This window comes from Papio anubis, chromosome 10 (genome assembly GCF_008728515.1).
Source record: "Papio anubis isolate 15944 chromosome 10, Panubis1.0, whole genome shotgun sequence".
Lineage (NCBI taxonomy): Eukaryota > Metazoa > Chordata > Mammalia > Primates > Cercopithecidae > Papio > Papio anubis.
Window position 1 is genome coordinate 50,216,951 of NC_044985.1, and position 21,551 is coordinate 50,238,501.

Genomic DNA, 21,551 nt, shown 5'->3' on the forward strand with positions numbered 1-21,551 from the left:
AACTAATACCACTCACCCAGCATCTGTCCTGTTGCCACAAAGAAGAGCATATCTTTCTCCTTCCAAATAATAAAAGTTTTCTGTTTCTGAAAAATAGGCAAGAAATGATATTCTATATGTAATTATGAGTTAGCACCACATTGGAAATCAGTTTGGATCTCTGCAGAAGCTAAAATCCCTGTCTGCAATTGTGAAGAAAAGAGCAAATATCCTTGCCTTTTTAATCTAACATCCGATACACAAGCCAGCGCCTTTGGGAATCTAGCAAAATGTTGAGTGTTCAACATTTCTGGGAAGACTGCTTTGCCTTTAACAAAAGTTTCAATTTTTTATATACATGACAAGGTGATTCTTACCTCGAATATAATATGGATTTCCAGTTTTGTTGTGCAGGGTTTCATTTTCATTCTCTTGGGGCCATCGAAAACATTTATGTTTCAGGTTGCCCATGAAGAGCCCCATCCCAATTAGAGAAAATACGCTCAGAAAAAAGAGAGTGAGGATAATGACACCAATAAGCTTCTTCAAGCAGTGGGTCAGGACCCCTGCGAGGGACTTCAGACCTGGAAAGAGAAACATTTGCTTTTGAAATAATGTAATATCTTGGAAAAGCACTATTGGCAAACTTCTCCCATAGCAACTGCATACTCCATTGAAATCAAAAGTTTTATCTTATAATGTTCTAATTATTTGGGTCTCATACATAAAGTGAATAATAAATCAAAAGTTGAGGTTTATGTATTACTGCTAATTTTTAACACCTAACAAAATAATTCAGACACACTATTTAAAATTAATTATTTGCTTGTTTCTCTTTACAAAGAAAAACAACCTCCCTCTCTTGGTTACTGCTTGTCATACCAACCTCCAGTGTTTGTAAGCATAAATAAAGGCGTAAGGTTATAAATCAAAATTAAAATGTTCTTGAAAAAATAAACAGCTTGAAACAGTAGTATTCTATATTATTCTTTAATTGCCTATAATAATTCAATTTTGTGAGCTACTTAAATAAAATTATGAAGAAGTTCAATAAGCAAGAATGAGAATAACACAACTGTGATCTATGTAAACTGTATTTATAACAGAACACTAATAGAGAATTCAAACTTAAAACTGGCTTTATTTAAGGATACTCATTTTTCTAATTATAAATAATACATGCTGACTTCTGAAAGTAGAAAAGTAGAAAAAACAAAAATAACATAATCATATCTCATAGAATAAATTACTATTAACTTTTTTGTGTATAAACTTGCTTTCTTTCTTCCATCCTTCCCTCCCTCCTCCCTTTTCTTTTTCACTTGCTCTCTTATTTGCCAGTCTGTGTGCATTAGTTTCCTAATAACTGCTCAGCACAATGATGAATAAGAATATACTAACTCTGTGATGTTAACTATGCAAGTAGTCAACATTTGTATGCTTTAGTTTCATAATTTTTTAAAATGGAAATAATACCTGCTTTCTATCTTATTGTGAGAATTGAAAACTATTCTTTTGAATGACTTCAGATGATTAAATTTCTTGAGTAATATATGACAGGGTTGAAATAAAGTCATTCTTGTGACTACAGAAATGTGATAATCTAGATTAAATATACAATTTTAATTTGACTTAATAATTAAATATATGTTTATAGCCTCCTTTTGCCACTTAGAATTGTATCATTCTTTTTATTACAAGCAACTCTTTTCAAAGTATTATACTAGATATATAATAGAACTTCGGTGTCAAACATACAACAGTGGTTTAGCATTGATACACATGTTCACATTGTTTTCGAGAGATGTTGAACCAAAGTATAAACCAGATTATAAGCCTTCACTAAAACTGGAACATTTCAAAGTATTTTTGGCAGTTCATTAGAAAAAAATTAAATCACTTCAATGTAATTTCTGTAGTTACTATTCCAAACTTTTAAAATAGGTGTATTTGCACGGTGTGCTTATTTGGCAACGGTCATGAGTCCTTAGTGTATCTTTATACTAAATTTTTTTTCATATTGTTTTGTCAGAAATATTATGTCTGTGTATATATATATATAGATTATATATATAAAATACATACAGATAGATAATTTCCATTGTATACTCAATTTTTGGTGGAGCTTTAATTTTAGCACTTACATTTTGTTTGATGGAAAAGAAATGACACCATCACATTTTTATAAAGTTAAATCTGCTAATCATTTTCATTAGTATATACTAATTAGATTTTGTTAGAAAGTTCTGGGCCATATGCCAATCTTGATCTTAATTTTCTGGTATAACTTCCTCCTTCTTTTAAATTTTAACCTTCGTTTTGCTTAGTGTAAGTCTATTATAGAGTTTAATTGTATTTCTGACTTCATATTAAAGTCTCTGCCTTGATAAAAAAAAAATTTAAATCAATTGCATTTATTTTCGTAAATTAGGTTTACACTAGAATATACCTTACTTTTTTATTTCTATATTCTCCTTATTATTCACTGTGTTTATTTTCCTTTGTCAATAAATTTACTGTGTCTATTTTTTCCTTTATTATTTTAGATAAAATACATGATTCAAGAACTTATATCCAATTTAAGTTTCTATTTTGAAATAACATGCACATCTCTACATCAATAAGACTGTGTCTACTCAGTCCCACCACATAAGGCGAGAAAATAACTGTATTTATTTTCTCACATTTCTCTATTCTTACTTCTCAGTTTTTGCTAATATAAGTAATGACCTTTAACCTAGTTATAATTGTTGAATTGTGTATTTTGTATCACATATTATCTATCATGATTTATAGAAAGGATAAAATTCAAATCCTTACGAGGGCTTCCCAGGAAGCATAAATTCACACAAACAGGGAGTTAAGAGGACTTGAATGAATCTGCCTGACTTGAAGTGGCAGCTGTTCTTCATCCACGGCAGGTTGTTGTCATTCATAAATGTAGGTGGACCTATCCTGACAATTCATCCAAGTTAAATTGGATTTCAACATAAAATCATTAAATTTTTATAATATTAACATCTATTTCAAAGTTTTCTAAAACATAAATAAAATATGTCTCTAGTTCAAGAATGAACCACAGAAGTCCAGGTGCTAACTTCTGATTTATAATATTTGCATTCTGTTTTGCAACTCACTAGCAACAGTAATTTGCAATCCGTTCTGTGTCGAAATGGTTTCAGAGCTCATTGCAATTACTTTTGGAACTAAATACTCTCATTTCTAAATATTTTATTTTCATACTTATTTTTTCAGCAGATATTCTGAAAAGATACACAAGTACTGTTTGAGAACTCTTGCACAGCTGAGAACATACATTTATTGACTATACATACAAATGACAGCCAAGTATAGAATTCTAGTGTCTCAACTTCCCTGCCTACACTTTCTCCCAAGCTCTGAAACTCCACTGCCTACTTAAGTTTACTATTAACATGAGGTCTAAGGGTGACCTGTCCATGATGTACGTTTCTTGCTTTTTTGCTTGAAGAATTTTATAATACTTTTATTCTTTAATACTTTACATTTATAACATTTTATAATATGTCTAAGTGTATATTGTAGTTATTATTTATCTAGTATAAGCTGATCTCTTTCGTTTGTAGGGTTCTTTTCCAGTTAAAATTTTTTTAAGTTTTTTCTATTGTATGTATTTCAATAATTTGTCTTTTATATTCATTCTCGTCTGTTTTCAGGATCACCGTTTATGCATAAGATGGAATTTAGTCTTTTCTCCTTCATTAATCCATTCCATTTTTCAGTTCTATTGTATTAATACAGAATTCCTCTAGTCTTCCTTTATACAAGCGTGCTTGTTTGATGCACTGATAATACTATTTTATGGCTTCTATTACCGCTGAATGTTCATCTAGGGTAGTATAATTTTTATCACTTTTCTGTCTTAAAGTTAGTTATATTTGCCCATATTACTCTCTCATTTCATCATTTGTTAAAAGACTGCAAAAAGATAATTTATTATGTATGCTTCTATTTTTAAGCACATTTATTTTAAAAGAGGATACTTGCTTTCTATTAAATATATGTTTCTCTTTCTATATTGCAAAATATTTTCATTCACTCCATATTGCTGGTATGTGCCTAGTACATTCTCCCTTGAAAAAAAGAGTGAGAGGTCTCTACCAGCCTGTAGGCTTCCAACTCTAGTGAATGAATTCTTCTTGTATTATTACAACTTGAATTCATCTGATGCATTTAATAATTCTTACCTCTAGTCTTAAGATGAAGATGCATGTGAAATATGTGGGGAGTAGTAAGGGAGCTAGAGCTGTGAAATTCCCATCAGGATAACTCTCACTAATTGATTCCTTCACTAGATTTGATAAAGCTGCCATGCCACAGACAGTTTTTATTAAACAGCTTTACTGAGACATAATTCACGAGCTCCACAATTCAACAGCTTAATGTGTACAAATCAATGTTTGAGTATATTACAGGTTATGAATTATCACCATACTTTCCAATCTGTTTTTCTCATTTGTTCTGCCTGAACTACAAATACATAGCCTATATATATTTAGCCTTCTTTCTGGTCTATGAAAGTTGCCTGTAGGCTTTGTTTTTGCTTTTATTACATTCCTTATTTGCTTTCTTGATACAGCTATTTCATAATACTTCTGAATTGCAGCTAAAACATTCTGGGTAGCGTTGTTCTTATCTAACTGTTCTTATTCATTCACAATAACAAACTAGAAGGTGTTGATGTGTTTCTGTTAGAATGTCTTCAGAAATGGGAGCTGTAACTTAGTCTTCAGCATCTTCCATCAGTGTGGTAAAGTTGCAACCACACTGATAGAAGATGAATTTTGTGGTATGTGAATTGCACCCTATCCAAGCACTCAAAGCAAAGGGGAATTCATCTTGTTTTATATTACTTTGTTCGTATCAACTGGTTTCTTGATAAAATGAGGAAAAGAAAGAGGCAGATTAGATATGTCTAGACCACTATTTCTCTCAGAAGTCTAAGAAGAATTTTTTAAGTTCAAATATAATTTGTAAGAATTACAAATTAAAATATATTTTACTGATGTCTATATTTTGGTTTTGTAAAAATTGAGCCTACACCAAATAAATACAGTCAATGTATTTTTCTCCTCTCTCCTAGAGTGACATAAATGTAAATTTCAGATAACTCACTGGTTTCAGAGTGGAAACATTATTCAATATTTCCTCTGAACAACAACAGGGAAGTTCAAGTGAATACATGGCAGTATATAAAACAAAATGAAAAAAAGATATTCAATGCAATTTCTTACCTTGATTTAAAGGAATAATTTTTAAAATTCTCAAAGTTCTTGCAGTTTGAAGCATTGGAATGAAGTTTAGAGGTGAGTATCTTATAATAACCCTGTGGAATTAAATTAGAGTTACCTAAAAGTCACATTACATCTTTGCTACTTATTCTTGACTTTTTATGGTTTTTGAAACTTATTTTTAAAACCATATATGCAAACATTTCCCTTCATCACATGATTCCATATTGCAAACAGTTTTATTATTGATTAGAAGACAAAGATTACTGCAGTAGAAAGTGGCCAGGTAAATATTAACCTATAAACTTATGAGAGTTTACAAAAGTTTGACACTGTGAATACTCTTAATTTCTCATCAAATATTCTACACTATGTTCAAAAATCTTGTGTTATCTAATTACTGAAAAGATAGTTACAATGAAAAATGAATATCTAGTTTTTTAAGGAATAAGATTCATTTTAAGTATTTAAACTTATGATGATGGTAATTATGGTGGTGACATGAGAATAAAGATGAAGAGAGGATGAGAATGAGGATGATGGTGATGACATTGATGATGATGGTGATAATAATGACAATGGTGATGGTGATGATGATGAAGGTGTAAGGCAGACTGTGTGTTGATTAAGGGCACAGACTCTGAAGCCAGACTGCTTGTGTAGAAATCCAGGCTCTACCATGAACTAACTGTGCAAGACGAGCAAATTGTTTAAAACTTTCTTGCCTCAGTTGCCTCAACTGTAAAGTGGGGTTAATAATACTTCCTGATTCAGAGGGTTTTTTGAGAGATTTAATGAGTTAACTTATGCGAAGTACATAGAAGAGCACCTGGCATATAGTAAGGGCTCTGCAAGTGTTAACTAACAGAAAGAGCAAAACAGCAAAGATAATGGTAATAACAGTAAAAGTAGTGATGGTAATGATTACAGTGATATGATACACTATTTTAGATTGCTTACAATATAGCAGACACTCTTTATGACCTTTATAAATGTTATTTTAAAAATTGACCCAAAATCTACAAATAGAAAATCACTTTAAATTATTTTTAACAAGAGTTTGATGCCAGTAATGATTTCCGTAGCTAGAATATACTAAATAGAAGTATTTTAAAAAGAGACATGAAATTGTTAGAATTGTCTGAAGCATTCCAGAAAATGTGTGTGAGGGGGTGGGTGTTTAAGATACATTATTCTGATCTCTAGCATATTTACTGGTCTTAAACAATGTAGCTACATGCAACGTAGATTGGGAATTGAGAATCAAATCTGCTAGGACCTTCTCCTAAGTATTCAGGGGATTCGCTCACTGATCACTAAAAGACACACTTAAAATGCACAAATTCAATATTTATCATTCTTGTTCCAAATAGAAAGCAGAAAATAACCCACTCCTTTCATTTTTATTGCATCTTCTGAGGACTAGGTCTGAGGCAGCTGAGTGAGCTCACTATGACTATAACTTTGAAGTATTCTCCACTTGCAGACTATCTTCAGGCAGAAATCTTTGTAGACGTCAATTACTTTTCATGAAAAACATTTGCTGAGCAAAACATTAAAATAGACTCAATTTAAAGAAATACTCACTCAAACACAGTTACGCTGAAATCGAGCCAGTTCCACGGATCACCAAGGAAGGAAAAAGATCCTGCCCAGACACCTCTTGCAAAGAGTTTTACAAGTATTTCAAATGTGTAAATTCCAAGCAAAGTATTCCTGCAGAAATTTTTTCATATAAATATTATTGGTGAGAATAATACATTGTCAACTCTGAAATACTATGTTTATGATAACTAGCTGGCATTTAAGAATAAGTCATCAGGAAGGTGAGACCAGGTCTACTTGGTAGGCCAAAACAAACCAACCACCAATAAATGAGACAACATTCAAGAAAGCAAGTGCTCCTTGAGCCCTAACTCAATGCTTTAAATAGGGTAGGCTGTGTCTTATGGCATTTGTCATGACATTTGACTTTTTAATTTGTTTATTACTGTAGCCATGTAGTATAATTTGAAGTCAGGTAGCATGATGCCTTCAGCTTTGTTCTTTTTGCTTAGGATTGCCTTGGCTATTTGGGCTCCTTTTTGGTTCCATATGAATTTTCTTTTACAGGAACATGGATGGAGCTGGAGGTCATTATCCTTAGCAAACAGAAACGGAAAACTAAATACTGCATGTTCTCACTTAAAAGTCAGAGCAAAATGGTGAGAACACATGGACACATAGAGGGGAACAACACACTGGGGCCTTTTGGAGGGCAGAGGATGGGAGGAGGGAGAGGATTACGAAAAAAATAACTAATGAGTATTAGGCTTAATACCTGGGTGATGAATAATCTGCATAACAAAACCCCATGACAAAAGTTTACCTATGTAACAAACCTGCACTTGTGCCTCTGAATTTAAAATAAAAGTTAAAAAAAATAAAAAAATTCAATAAATCCTAGCTGAGAGGTAATAGTCTTTACATATTATGTAGGTAAATGATAAAAACATCAAATATCAAATTTGATCCCTATAGGGATTACACAATAATTAATAATCATCATTAAGGGCATGTGTAAGATCTAATTTTATTTTATATATATATATATATATATATATTCAAGCATTTTTTTATGGTGATATTGTTATAGTCACCTTCCAAAATTAAAGCTCAAAAGGTAACTTCAAGAAAGCCTTTTTCCCCAGATAATTTAATGGGTCTTTCCATCCTTATAGTCTAATGCAAGCCAGATGACTGGTATGTCTTCAGAAAGAGAGGAATAGAACAGAAAGGGAGAAAGGGATTTTCTTAATGAATGAAAAGGAATGAAAGTTACCTGAGTTAGAAGCAAATCAGGAATGAGATTGCAACAGCAAAGAAAATAGATGTGAAGCACTGAAATATTATCTTAATCATTAACAAATATTAAATTTATTATAATATAAAATATAATGTATTATATAATTCAATATTATTAAAATAAAATGTAAAATATTAAAATATATAATTATATATGATATGTATAAAATAATTATATAACATACTCTAATACTGGTCTCCATTTTGGCAAATTAGTCAGGGACATGAATATGCAATCAAGCAGGACACTAATTAGAATAAACAGTCGGAAAAAGGTAGCTTATAGTCAAGGAATAATAGTTAATACATAATATTGGAAAAGATATATTTCTATTATATATATTTATATACATTGAGCTAAAATATTTTCTTAAATGTTGAAACATATTAATCTTATTGAACAATGGGCATTAATATTTGTTAATATTTACTATTGTTGTGTATATTAGAAAATATACTTTATATGTATTTTCAAATGCGGAACACTTAATGAAGTATAATCTAGATTTCAATATGACCTAACATGAGACATAAATGGAAAAGAGAAAAATACTGCAGAAATAGTTGAATAACAGTATAGTTGCAGTTAATGTCAGCACAGTTTAAAGTCAACAAGTCAACAGAAAAGGATATGGATGTGCCAAAACCTTGATAGTTGTTCCTCTGATACAATTGAAAGGAGACAATGTACACAAGATGGAAGCCGCATTGAATCTGAAGATTGTTCTATTTTTATTTAATACTATGAAAGTCTGTAAGAAGAAAAGCGATCAAGTGAAATTAGAACTCAGAACCATAATCTCATCAATTATGCAACCAATTGTCAATCAATCATCATTATAGTCTTTGACTCTAACAGCTATACTTTTCTTTTTTTATATATTTTTATAGACTAAGTCAAATGGAAGGATTTTAGATGTTTTTATTCGTATTGAGGCTTGTCTGTTTATCTACCATTTTTGCTTTTTTGGGTTTTTTGCTACTGTTACACCCAAGAAAGTTGTTTGTCTCAAGCCAACCTCTGGTCTCCTTAGAGAACCAACAGAATAGGAAGAACACAATATCCCAATGGCTCACGAACATCCATTTAAAAATGCCGGAGCCGGTGTATCTGAGAACGTAATGAATGTTAAAAGTTAGATTTTATTTTAGAGCAAATCAAATGTGGGATTATGGTAGCAAAGAAGATTCAATGAATTGAAATAGTACATTAATTCTTAACAATTGTCTATGAAATAAAACCAAACTTGCATGATATCATTAACATACATATATCTAAACCAGAAATTTATAACATGTAAACCTAATACATTGAGATATTAAAGCATTAAAATTCTAACAAAAAATAATGAAATATCAGAAATATTCTGAAATTAAAATTGAGTCGTATATCTAAATATGTGTACATGCTTGTGTATGTACATGAATATGTACATACATATTCAAGTGTATATATATAATGTGTGTATATATATAATACATATTCATGTGTATATATATTGTGGGTATATATATATAATACCTGAATATGAGCAAGTTTGTATATTTTTATATATTTTTTTGTGTGTGTAGAGATATATATATATGTGCACCCATTGAAAGTGTGTATATATATCTCCACTATATATCCATTTGGAAAAATTTTATTGTGCGGTATAAATAAATACAAATAGCAAACATTTTATAGCTTACAGTCTAAAAGAGTATATTTTATAATTTATAATATATAACATACTGAAGCACAATAAATTATAGTATACTAAAATTATATATTAAATTAATCTATTAGATGCTACAGTATGCAGCATCTAATACAGTTATGCAGAGGTGATTATTTCTATTTATATTTGTATATATACAGAAAAACAGACTACTTAGTACAAATATATATTCAATAATATTTCATGAATAAATGTTCTAAATGGAAACCAAATTGTGATATAATTCTTCTTAATATTTTTCTAACACACAATCTGTGAACACTTTGACCTATACTATAGCTATCTTCCCTCTATTTTAAATGCAAACAGAAAATAAAAACTTAAAAGAGCTGAAGTAAATCTGATTTTTTTAAAATGTGCTTTTCATGCTATTTTCCAGAACAATCTCAAACTTCACACAAGATGTAATATATGTGATTGTGATGAGTAATTTCAGATATAATAATCTCCCAATTTAAGAGCTGAAATTGTCTTATTAATTATAAAAGTATTTATTTTATGCCACCTTTAACAGAATAAACCTAATATAACTCAAATAAATTGTCATTTATAACAGCACTTTTATACCAAGCTATCTGTGCAGTTCTTGCTCCAGATGTTTCACAGGAACTAGACCAAGAGTAACTCTGGGCCTTGGTTTATTTTTCAAAATGTTTGGTTTTGTCTTCAATAACACAACTAGCGCTTTGCCAACCATGTCTGTACACACTGCAGGGTACTCAGAACTCTGCAATATTACACCTATCCCTATGGTTACTGTGCCATATCAATTATTATGACATAAACATAGCAAAAACTGAATGTAGAAGTAATTGAGATGAGGGCTTAACTTATACTTTCATTAAAATGCTCTCAAGATTAAGCATGTATATTATAACAATGCTGCATAATGCCCATGGAGGCTACCAGAGATATGGGAGTCTTTTAAGTTAATATATACATTTCTACCGTAAAATGACAATACTCTTCCACCATGACAAGTATTCCAAAGAATTGTAATTTATTTAAAAAAAAAATCACTTCGTCTTCCATCCAGAGAATGTGGTGCAATTCCTTGTCACCCATTTGACAATATCATTGAATGCTCTACAAATTAATTTTTTTCACTATGAAGCTAATTGTCACCTTCCCCAAATTTGATATTCTTTCTAGTTATTTCATTTTGTCAGTGGCATCCCCATTCCTCTACGCTGAAAACCTTGGCATTTTTAGCCAGTCAAATCGTGCTGTTTCCTCTCAGCTTTGTTCTCTCTGTCTCCTCTTGACTTCAGTCCTGGATTACTCTCTCTGTTATTTCATCTTTCTAATCCAATCTCTTCCATGCAATAGTCATTTAGAAATCTGTTGGGTTAATGCTACTTAAACATTATATTCATTGCATCAGGCCTTTGATCACCATATTAAATCCACGTTGACATCTCCATTATCTCACCTCATATCTCACAACTTGCAACAGCTAAGTTTCCAGTTATAGCATCACTTTTTCTTTTCCTCCTTCCAGAATCATTCTCTGCTCTTACCTACACATAGGTCTTCCCTTTCCCTTATTAAAACTTTGAAGTGTTCTTTAAGCTATAACTCAAATTCTGCAGGATCCGTAATGATTCTTTCAGCTTCATTGGTTCACACCAATCTCTGATTTCTAAATGTGATTATTTTCATATTTAACATTTTGTGCTTGTTCTGGGGTTGGACATACAGTAGCAGGTGCCTAAAGTCATTCTGGAGATAAGGAGTAAGTGTATGCATGTATGAATGAATAAAAATGATAAATAACATACGGGTTGTATTTACTTTTCTAACTTCTGAGTAAGCTCATCATATTGAACATTTTAAATTGTTGAGCACATTCTAGGCATTTTACAGGCATTTTAAAATTGAAAACCACAAATGGACAATCATCATGTTCCCTTAAAATATTTCACTTACATTAAGGCATACTAATACATATATTATGAAGTAAAGTAATCCAAAATACTACCTAACCAGGTAAGATATCAGTTTTGATAAAAATCTCCAATATGTGTGCTCCCAAAATGAGACATCTTATGTAGTTCTGTATAATTTAAAATCAGATCTTGCCCTGTTTTTCATTATCTTTTTGTATCCTATCTCAATTACATTTTCTGTATGTCTGGAAATAAAATAATAAAAATGTCATCAAAATAATCTCAATTAAATCTCACATTTTTTTTCTTGTAGTAGTATGGGTCCACATCTTCCAAGGGCTCTGACACCATTCCTTGAGAAAGGTTTCCATAAATAAATGGAAGCTCTTTGCCAACTTCCAAGTCAGGATTTGGCTTTAAATCTTCTTCATGTTCCTCATTATGTGTTTTAGCAATATGCTGTTTTATAAGTTCAAAAGACTCTTTAGTGAAGGGAACAAGGCCCTTAGGTTCTGGTGAAGCCAACATTTCCAATTTTGTACCTGCAAAAAATTCTACATTAAAGTTGGGTATACTAATAAAACCATAAAAGTACAAAAGGTTGGGACATGAAAAATAGAGACCAGTAAACTGAATGCATGCATTTAAAGAACATATTCCTTACTTTTGTAGAAATCTAAGTTGTCCTGAGTTTTATTGTACTTAATATCAAACTTAATTTGTAATTTCACGAGTAACTCAATATATTTCACTTATTCATTGTTTTAAACTCTTTCTTTTACTGAAATCTACCTTTCAACTTCTCCATTATAATAAAAGAGATATTTTTTAGAAAGATCTTTTTTGCTAGAGATACTTTTTCTGGTCAAATCCAATTATTTCCCTGGGAGACACATTTACAAATTGACTACACTTTTCTTCTTTAAACTTACTCTGCATTGGCTCTGCACCCTGCTCTTCCATGTATCTTTTTGTATCTCTGATTACTTTTTTAAAATCAATTACAGTATCGGTCAAATATTAACCCAAATTTTAACTCTGATATCTCTTAAGGGTTTGCCTTCTTCCTCTGCTATATCTATCATTCTGATGAATGCATGGGCAAACAGAGTTTTAATTACTCTTTGCATACAAATATTTATCAAGTACATGAGAATATTTCCCAAACGCTTTCTTCCCCCAGCTGTCTATATAGTAACTTCACCAAAGGCAGCAACTTAACAGGTAAAAACAAAATTATTTATCTTTCTGCATTACTAGAATTACTCTTTAATCTGTGAGCCACTGTAAAAATAAAAACTCAAACTGATCACCTTGAAAATTACTCATGGTATTTTTCTCTCTGTCATCAATCCTTACACACAAAATATTTTTCTTTCAACAATTTTCTATTATGATTCTTGAATACTATTTATTTATATATGTCCTTGAATGTAATCATCTTTATAATTCTATCTTTGGGGTACTCCAGTAGTCTTCACATATTTCAACTCTAGTCTTTACCTATTTCAAGATATCCTATAGGCAACTCAAAGTAGTGTTCATTAAATATAATTTCATGCATCAATTCGCCATTCATGAACCTGGTTCTTTTTTCCACACATACAAACATTTTATTTTACTAATTTGTTCCAGTCCAATTCCTGTCAAAGTTTACCCTTCCAAAGATTCTATTCAATGTCAATTGATTGATTTTTATTCATTTGTTTGTCTAAACACTCTCTGTAATTTTATTATTGCAATTAAAGATAATAAATTTTGGTTTTGATACTGTGGCATTTTGCATCTCTGTATTTTCTTTCACGGTGCTGGCACTAGCTGAGTTACTTCCATAAGATCTTCCCAAGACAGAAATCACCCACACATATATATACTCACACATACGTTCTACTTCAGAATTTTTCACTGTTGTGCAAAAGAGAGTTGTTTAATACTTTCACACATTACTTGTCTATTAATTAAAAGTAAGCAAAAGATAAGTTATTTAATATTATTGGAACACCATTCATGGCAAGAATCAGACTTCACTGCTAGCATAACTAAATGACGGGCAGGATATATTTTAAATATACAAAACGCAATCTTGTAGACATTCAAGGGGAGGATACATGGTACATTTCTGTGTCATAAATGTTCTGTGGAAAATAAAAATGAGAAGTAAAGATGAAAATAAAATATTGGAATGACTACTTATGCCTTTTGTGGAATCAAGTTTTCTGGGTTTTGCTTTGCTTTTCATATCTGCTGCATTCTACTTAAAGAATGGCTTCCTTTTCTTACTTCTAACAATGCACATAGACTAAAAATATTGACAGTCTGTTAACTCTATTTGGTTTTCAGTTCTGACCACAAACCTGTAACATATGTCTCAAAAAAAAAAAAAAAAAAAAAAGATAAACAGAAATATGCTTTGACTGAGCCCAGCCTCTGGATTCATTTACAAGAACCAGTCACAAATGACTGGTTCAGTCGTTTGTAATCAAAGACAGGGATATTTTTGCAATAGCAGTTGTTTCTTAAGCCCAAGTCCCTCAAGAGATGTTTCAGAGATAGGGCATGAGGAAATTTTCAAGGGAAGAATATGTACTAGGAAGATCAACATATATCTACTTAGAGTTGTCTTCCTAGACTAATGGTATAAAAACTCACCTAAAAATTTACTTATTTCTAAATATCTGAGACGTTAAAAATTTGCTAAGATTATCTATAGATACCATATAGATACACACATTTACAAACATGCATATGGTCACATTTCACATATTAAACTTCATTAAGGGGAGAGAAGATGCTCTGAATAAGTACAATTTATGAGTATAAGCTACAGATAACTAAGTTTTCTCTTACATATGAAATCTTTTTCCCTTTAAAATAGCCTTTCAGGCCGGGCGCAGTGGCTCACACTTGTAATCCCAGCACTTTGGGAGGTCGAGGCGGGCAGATCACGAGGTCAGGAGATCTAGACCATCCTAGCTAACACAGTGAAACCCCGTCTCTACTAAAAATACAAAAAAATTAGCCGGGCGTGGCGGCGGGCACCTGTAGTCCCAGCTACTCTGAGGCTGAGGCAGGAGAATGACGGGAACCCGGGAGGCGGAGCTTGCAGTGAGCTGTGATCTCCCCACTGCACTCCAACCGGGTCGACAGAGCAAGACTCCGTCTCAAAAAAAAAAAAAAGCCTTTCAAAATATTTTTACACAGAGATCCTTGGATGTATATTAAATAATTTATAAATAACTTATTGGTTATCTTTATAAACATTCTTTACTATATTATGATAAAATATAGTGATGCTCCCAAAGGCAACTGCTGAATGATCCTGTTATACTTTTAGAGTTTTGTTTCCTGCCTTAGCAATTAACTGTGACTTGACATTTTCTTGGTATTTCTAATCTCCTCCTTCTATGTGGAAAGAGAATATCTAAATTTTCTGGGTTAAGAACTAAAGGTTGTTGAACCTCTTCAAAGAAAAAATTCATGGGCTTTGTGACAGTTACTGGCTGCTCAGGGACTTTTTTTTACATGAACCAACCCTATTCATGCTCTATTTTCTCACCATAAGCCTTGATTATTTAATAAGGAAAATGAAGTAAAATATATGTATTTGAATGTTGGTAAGTCAAACTGTAAAATGTCTCACAAGATAAAAAAACACGTGCTAGACAGCATTAAAATAAGATAGGCCTATAAGGACTCAGGCTTTTTGTCTAAAGGCTGGTGGCCAATGGATACGACATACCCAAGTTATTGATATTCTATATGACTTATTCAACATATCAACAATTTAGGTTGTGATAGAGAAACAACCTAGTAGAAACAAATAAAATCATGATCTTTGAACTCAGACCTACAGTCAAATCCTGAACTCTGTTACTAATGTTCTAAGAAACCTCAGTCAAATTATTTAACATCCCTGAACATATTTTCTCAGTCATAAAATTGGGATTCCTCCTCAGGTTAAATAAGGATAAATCAAAATAATATGAGTAAAATACCTAGTACAGTGTCTGGCACATAATACTTGGAAAATAAATATAAATTTTTAACTGTGATAAAATTTGCTATATTAGAATGGTGAGTCAAATTTACTAGAAAAAATACAATAGAAATACTTGTAAAACTTCAAAATTTGGACTAAAATACTCATCAGCACAAGTACAGTAGAGAAGAGATATGCTTTTGTAACAGAGAAAATTGTCAAGGGATTTTACTTAATAGTAACTGCAATACAAATCAACACTAATTTGTGTCTGCCAAGAACACTAATATAACCTCTATCTGTGTTGATGGAAGATGCAGGAGGCAGTCCTTCTCTACCATGCTGTAATCCAAGAACACCACACCTAAAAGGCATGTACATAAACTGAAGGGTCTTCAAATGGAACCAGAAGGCTGATTAAGTAAAATAGAACAATTTACAGACAAGCTAAAAGAATGGAGAATGTATAGTTGAGGTGGAAAAAACTCAAGTACAATCTTACTATTTCCAAGTATCCAAATGGTTCTAACATGGAAGAGAAATTAGACTTTCATGTTGTTCAAAAAATATGAACTAAAATCAATGAGGTGAAGCCAGAAGAGATTTGGCTCGAGAAAATAAAGATCTTTCTAATAGCTGTCAAAAATGAAATGGGTTGATTTGGACATCAGACCTTCCCCTACTACCAACATGGAAACACATACTTCTTGACAGGGAGTGGGATGATTTAAATAGATCTGAATATTGGTTGTTAATTTCCACATCTTATAATTTTGGAACATTCTAAGGTTAAGATCATTGGATTGAATTTGTTGCACAGTTTCACATGATATAAAAGTCTGACTGAAATATTAGCTAACTAAAACTATGCAACACTGAATTAACAAAATCAATACATTTTTGATATTTTTAGGGATTTGTTCTGATTGCTAACAAATATTACTAAACTAACGTAAGTTAAGAACATTGACCTTAAAAGAAGACACAAAAAGAGGGTACAAACTTCTTGCATGGATGCTGCCATTAATGAAAATGGTTTAAATACCTTCTATCGAAACCACAAGACCCAATTTGCCAGCCTGTCTTCCTATTGCATAATCCTAGTATAATATCCCCTTTTTTTTTTTCCTTTTACTACTCCATAAAAAATAACCTTGGACTCTTCATTTTGCCACCCCCCAGCTATAAGACCTTAGTAACATCACCTGACCTTTCCTCATATGTAAAATTTGGAATTCCTCATATATCTCACAAGGTTTTAAAGATTCAATCAAACCACAAAGAAATCCTGGACCACAGTAGTGGTTTCATCAGTACTGATTCTGTCATTCAACTCAGTCACTTATCCTAGAAGATTGTTTTAGTGATAATTTTGATGCTGAATGAAACTACCCTGGGTTGCTGACTAGATGAATGAATGAATGAATGGACAGCAGGCATTGCCTTCTGTGATACTGCAAAACAAAAAAAAATGCAAGCACTTATCAAATGGAAGTGGCATGCATCCAACTTCTAGATGGTTGAGTGCAGACTGTTAAATTATTAATCATTAAATCATAATTCAGTAAAATCATTTCTGTGGGGAATTTATGTAATATGGTCCAGGCACTATGCTTTCTGGTGAGCCATCTTAATACAGCACTAAAGTCTGAAAAAATATAGAAAGATTAATAGTTAATCCATCCATTAGACTTCTTTCTGAAAAATTGAATAGCTAAAGTAAACTTTTGGCAATAATTGTATAAAAGTCAATTGTATCAAGTCCAGATTTGGACACTAACAAATTCATTGTACCAATATTTTATATTGTTGACTGAAGTGGAATCCATTTCTGTTGAATATCAGTTGGCATTTGCAGGAGCAGCAGAAGTACATGGAAATGGGGTGAGTTCTTATAGAAAAAAAAATTCTTCTTGAAATGAATTTCAAATTTAAGTATGAGCCAAAATTTATTTTAATCTTTATGGAAATTATTATTATGGCCATGCTTACCAAGTACCATTTTTAAAGCACTGAACTAGATGTTTCTAATTAAATTATCTTATTTTCTCACATATCTTCCTTATGATTACCATTTTAAGGATGGGGAAACAGTGTTTGATCAGTATAATGACTTTTCCATCATTGTATAGCTCTTCACAAAGGTGGTAGAAATAAATGCTAATCTAGGTATTTAAATCTAAATGTTGGTACACTTAAACTACCCTGGCAAAAATACTTATGATATATACTTTTTGGGGGCAAGTGTAAACAATTGATACTTCTGTATGGCTACTTTAGAAACGTCCAAAAACCAGTGAGCTCACTGGGATAATTTAGCCACCAACTTGCACAACTGAGTAGCTGACAGGTTGATGTAAGGTGGGAGTGTCTAGAAATTTTCTTTAGGTAAATGTTGTCAAAGTAAAACATTTTCTGTTTTGTAAAACCGAAGGTGAGCAAGCATAGAGGACATTAATTTAAAGGGGACGTAGTACTGCCTAGCATGGTCTGGATTTAGGGAACTCATTATTATAGGAATTGTAGTTGGAGACCTACTGCAATAGAAGTGAAAGAAAGCATCAGATAATAACTTGACCAGCTTCTTATGGATATAAGAGGTGAACACATGACTGGCTAATCCAATCAATGAACCAACTCAAAATTTTGAATTTAGATCTAAAAACACAAAATAAGAGGGGAGTGGATAATCCATTTTTGCAAGAGAAACAGAAGCTTCAGTAGCAATTTGGGAAGCAGTAATATCAATGGAGCCTACAGCTGTCTCCAGTGTGACATTTTTGGTGGTTTGAGGATGAAGTATTATTTATGTCCACTGGGCTGGTTTTGTCATTTGACATTGGCTGTGGTCTTGGCTGCATCTTAGTACCTGTCTGAGCACAGGTAGTAGTTTTAGTCTATCACATAATTTCATTTCCCCATGCCAATTTTGTTACTGTGATTAAGCATAATTTGAAGTATTAGTATAATATGGAATCTACATAACTATTGACTAGTTTATTTCAGGAGAAAGTGGAGAAATCGAAGATATTCAATAACTGATAGAGGGAAGCTTGTAAAAAATGCTTTTTCATTGGTATATTCACACTTAGGTGGACATTCTATCAGTCACTGAATCAGTGTTAGTTCCCACCAATCACTTTTTCTCTCTTCTATGTCCCAATTTCCATAAAGGCTTTGGAGCATAAGATATAGTTCAAATGAATTTGGGTTTACTTTTCTTTTACAGGCATTTTAAAGATTGAGTATTCACTGCTTTTAGTTATGCGGATAGTGTGGGTTTTGTGTAGGTTTGTTATATTTAGTTGTATAGTTTTGTGTACATATTATATTGTATTTGTTTTTCTTGTTGTACTGCATTGTTTGTGGAACACCTACAGGAAGGTTCGGAAGTGGGCAGTTCTCATTATCCCTGGCTCCATGCACTACTTGCATTAAAATAAATTCCAGATGGCTTGACTATGTAAATGTAAAATAAAATTTAAATTTAAAATAACAAAACTTATAAAATCAATCATATATAAATTTATTTTTAATAATTTAAAATGGAAATCTTAGTTTAATGAAGTAAAGTGCTGGTTAGGGTATGAAAAAAACACTCAAACTTTTTTTGATCATATAAAATAGTATAATTATTCTAAGAGGAAATCTGGTACTGTTTATAAATAAAAGTGTTTACACTTTTTCCTAGCGATTCAAGCAACAGAGACTTGACCCTTGGGTACAAATGTCAAACCAATTTATGCACTCAAATATGTTCACAGTAGTGTAATTTTTATACATGAGAAACAGTCAACATGTATCTCAGGTGCAGCCACTAAAAGAGATTATAGTACATCCTTAAAAGGAACTACTATTATTTTTTGTTATTCTGTAACTATATTGAATTTTAAAGTTAAATACATATAGAATGACTTAAAAATAGAAACAAGTGTTAACTGGGAAATAATGTGTCTCTTGATATCTTAATACATTTTTTTAAAAGACTAATAGCTTGTTTCTAGGTTTGTACATAGATAATGGGTTCTCATAGTGAAGGCTATATAATCTGGCTTGTATGACTGACAGTCATTCATATAAAGAATATGGACTATGGGGAAAGCATCGGCTTAGAAATTAAGGAAAGATAATGTCTTTTATTTTTTGGTGGGTTTGAGGCACATGCGAAACAACTAAAAGAACAATTCAGATATCAGAAATATAAATCTGGAGGTTAATATATGTAATTAAACTGTATATATGTGTACATGTTTTACATGCAAATATAAATAGGTATATTTATGTACATATGAGTGTGTATATTAATGTATATATAGTATATGGTTATATGGTTATATAAATATATAAATAGCTGAAACACAGAGAAATAAAAAGATTATGTGCATCTGCAAAATGTGTGAAATTCTTTATGGAGTGATTACAAGGGTAGCATATTGAAAAGCACCTACCTATTATAATTTATGATTTAAAAATCTAATCTAGAAGGCTAAAGATTTTATATATCATCACTAATACATGTTTTAAGTCACATGGCTCATATAGTAGTAAGGTATATCACAGTCAAATCTTGAAAAAATTTGGAAAAAATGACACATTATAAATTAGGAAATATTGATTAAGCATGATCACTGCCTTCTTAGCAGAAAATAAAAAGGAAACCAGAAGACAGTATAACAATATCTTTAAGGTGTCAAAGGAAAAAGAAATTTAAAACTAGAATTCTACATACAGAAAAAATACTCCAAGAATGAAGACAAAATAAATATATTTTCACATATTTCAGATGGAAATTTCTATGTTTAAGAAGGAATGAAGAGAATGAAAAATAATAAATATATGGGAATATATTTTTTTAAAGCATAAGTACCCAAAACTGGAAATAGTCCATCAAGATGAGAATAGATTTATAAAAATAAAAATGGAAGTCTATTTATCCAATAGAATAAAATTAGCAAAATAATCAATGAACTACTAATACACATGACAGTGACTGAGTGACAAAAACATTGTGCTGAGTGAAAGAAGTCTTACATCAAAGACTACAAACTATATGATCCAATTTATATGAAGTGCTAGAAGAGAGCAAGCTAATCTTGGGAGTAGGGTAGGAATTGACTGTGAAGGTGTGATGATCTCTGTGGTGATGGTAATGTTCAATATCCTGTTAGCGACTTGCAGCACACCGGTGCACACATTCGTCAAAACGATAAAATAGTACCCTTCAGATTTGTGCTTTTACTTTACCTTCAAAAAAACAATAAACAAATACTGAATTCTAGTTACTTATATGAATCACACAGTGTTTACGTATTAAGATTTACTGTGGTTTGCAATGTATTTTGAAAAGTATCAAAAAATAAGAATTGATGCATGGTTTGAGGGATGAACACAGGGAAAGATATATGATCAAGTAAATACAAAATAATAATTGAAGACACTAGTTATTGAGAATATAGTTATTCTTTGCCATTCTGCCAACTATTCTAGGTGTTTGAGATATTTTATCATAAATATTTGGGGAAAAGATTTAGTTATGGAGCAAAATTGTCTGCATTCAAATCTGGGCTTTATCATTTTCTAACTGTAACCTTAGGCAAGGTGTTTAACCTTTCCATGCTTCAGCTTCCCCCCCTATAAAATGGAAATAATAAGGGTACCTACCTCATAGATTAATATGAATATTGAATGAGTTAAGACATATAAAGCACTTAGCACAATGCCTGCCAGGTACTATGCACTCAAGAAACATTAGCTATTACTAGTTCTAATCCTTTAAAGCACTGTATTTTTATTTTTATCCATCTTTTTAATGGAAATATTATCTTACTTCCCAGAACTTATATAGAGGATATGTAGAACTTAATTTTCT

At 31.5% G+C, this 21,551-nt stretch overlaps 1 protein-coding gene across 2 annotated transcripts in view; it reads right to left on the reverse strand.

Annotated features, from left to right (window-relative positions):
* SCN7A (sodium voltage-gated channel alpha subunit 7) overlaps positions 1-21,551 on the reverse strand; it is a 95,233-nt gene that overhangs the window by 62,929 nt on the left and 10,753 nt on the right. For both annotated transcript variants that reach the window (XM_009182369.4, XM_009182367.3), the window contains exons 2-8: positions 12,001-12,245; positions 8,727-8,845; positions 8,279-8,368; positions 6,837-6,965; positions 5,253-5,344; positions 357-563; positions 17-86 (exon numbers count right to left, since the gene is read on the reverse strand). In XM_009182369.4, the coding sequence (XP_009180633.1) occupies positions 17-86; positions 357-563; positions 5,253-5,344; positions 6,837-6,965; positions 8,279-8,368; positions 8,727-8,845; positions 12,001-12,231 (938 nt within the window). In that variant the 5' untranslated portion in view covers positions 12,232-12,245. The remainder of the gene's footprint in view (positions 1-16; positions 87-356; positions 564-5,252; positions 5,345-6,836; positions 6,966-8,278; positions 8,369-8,726; positions 8,846-12,000; positions 12,246-21,551) is intronic.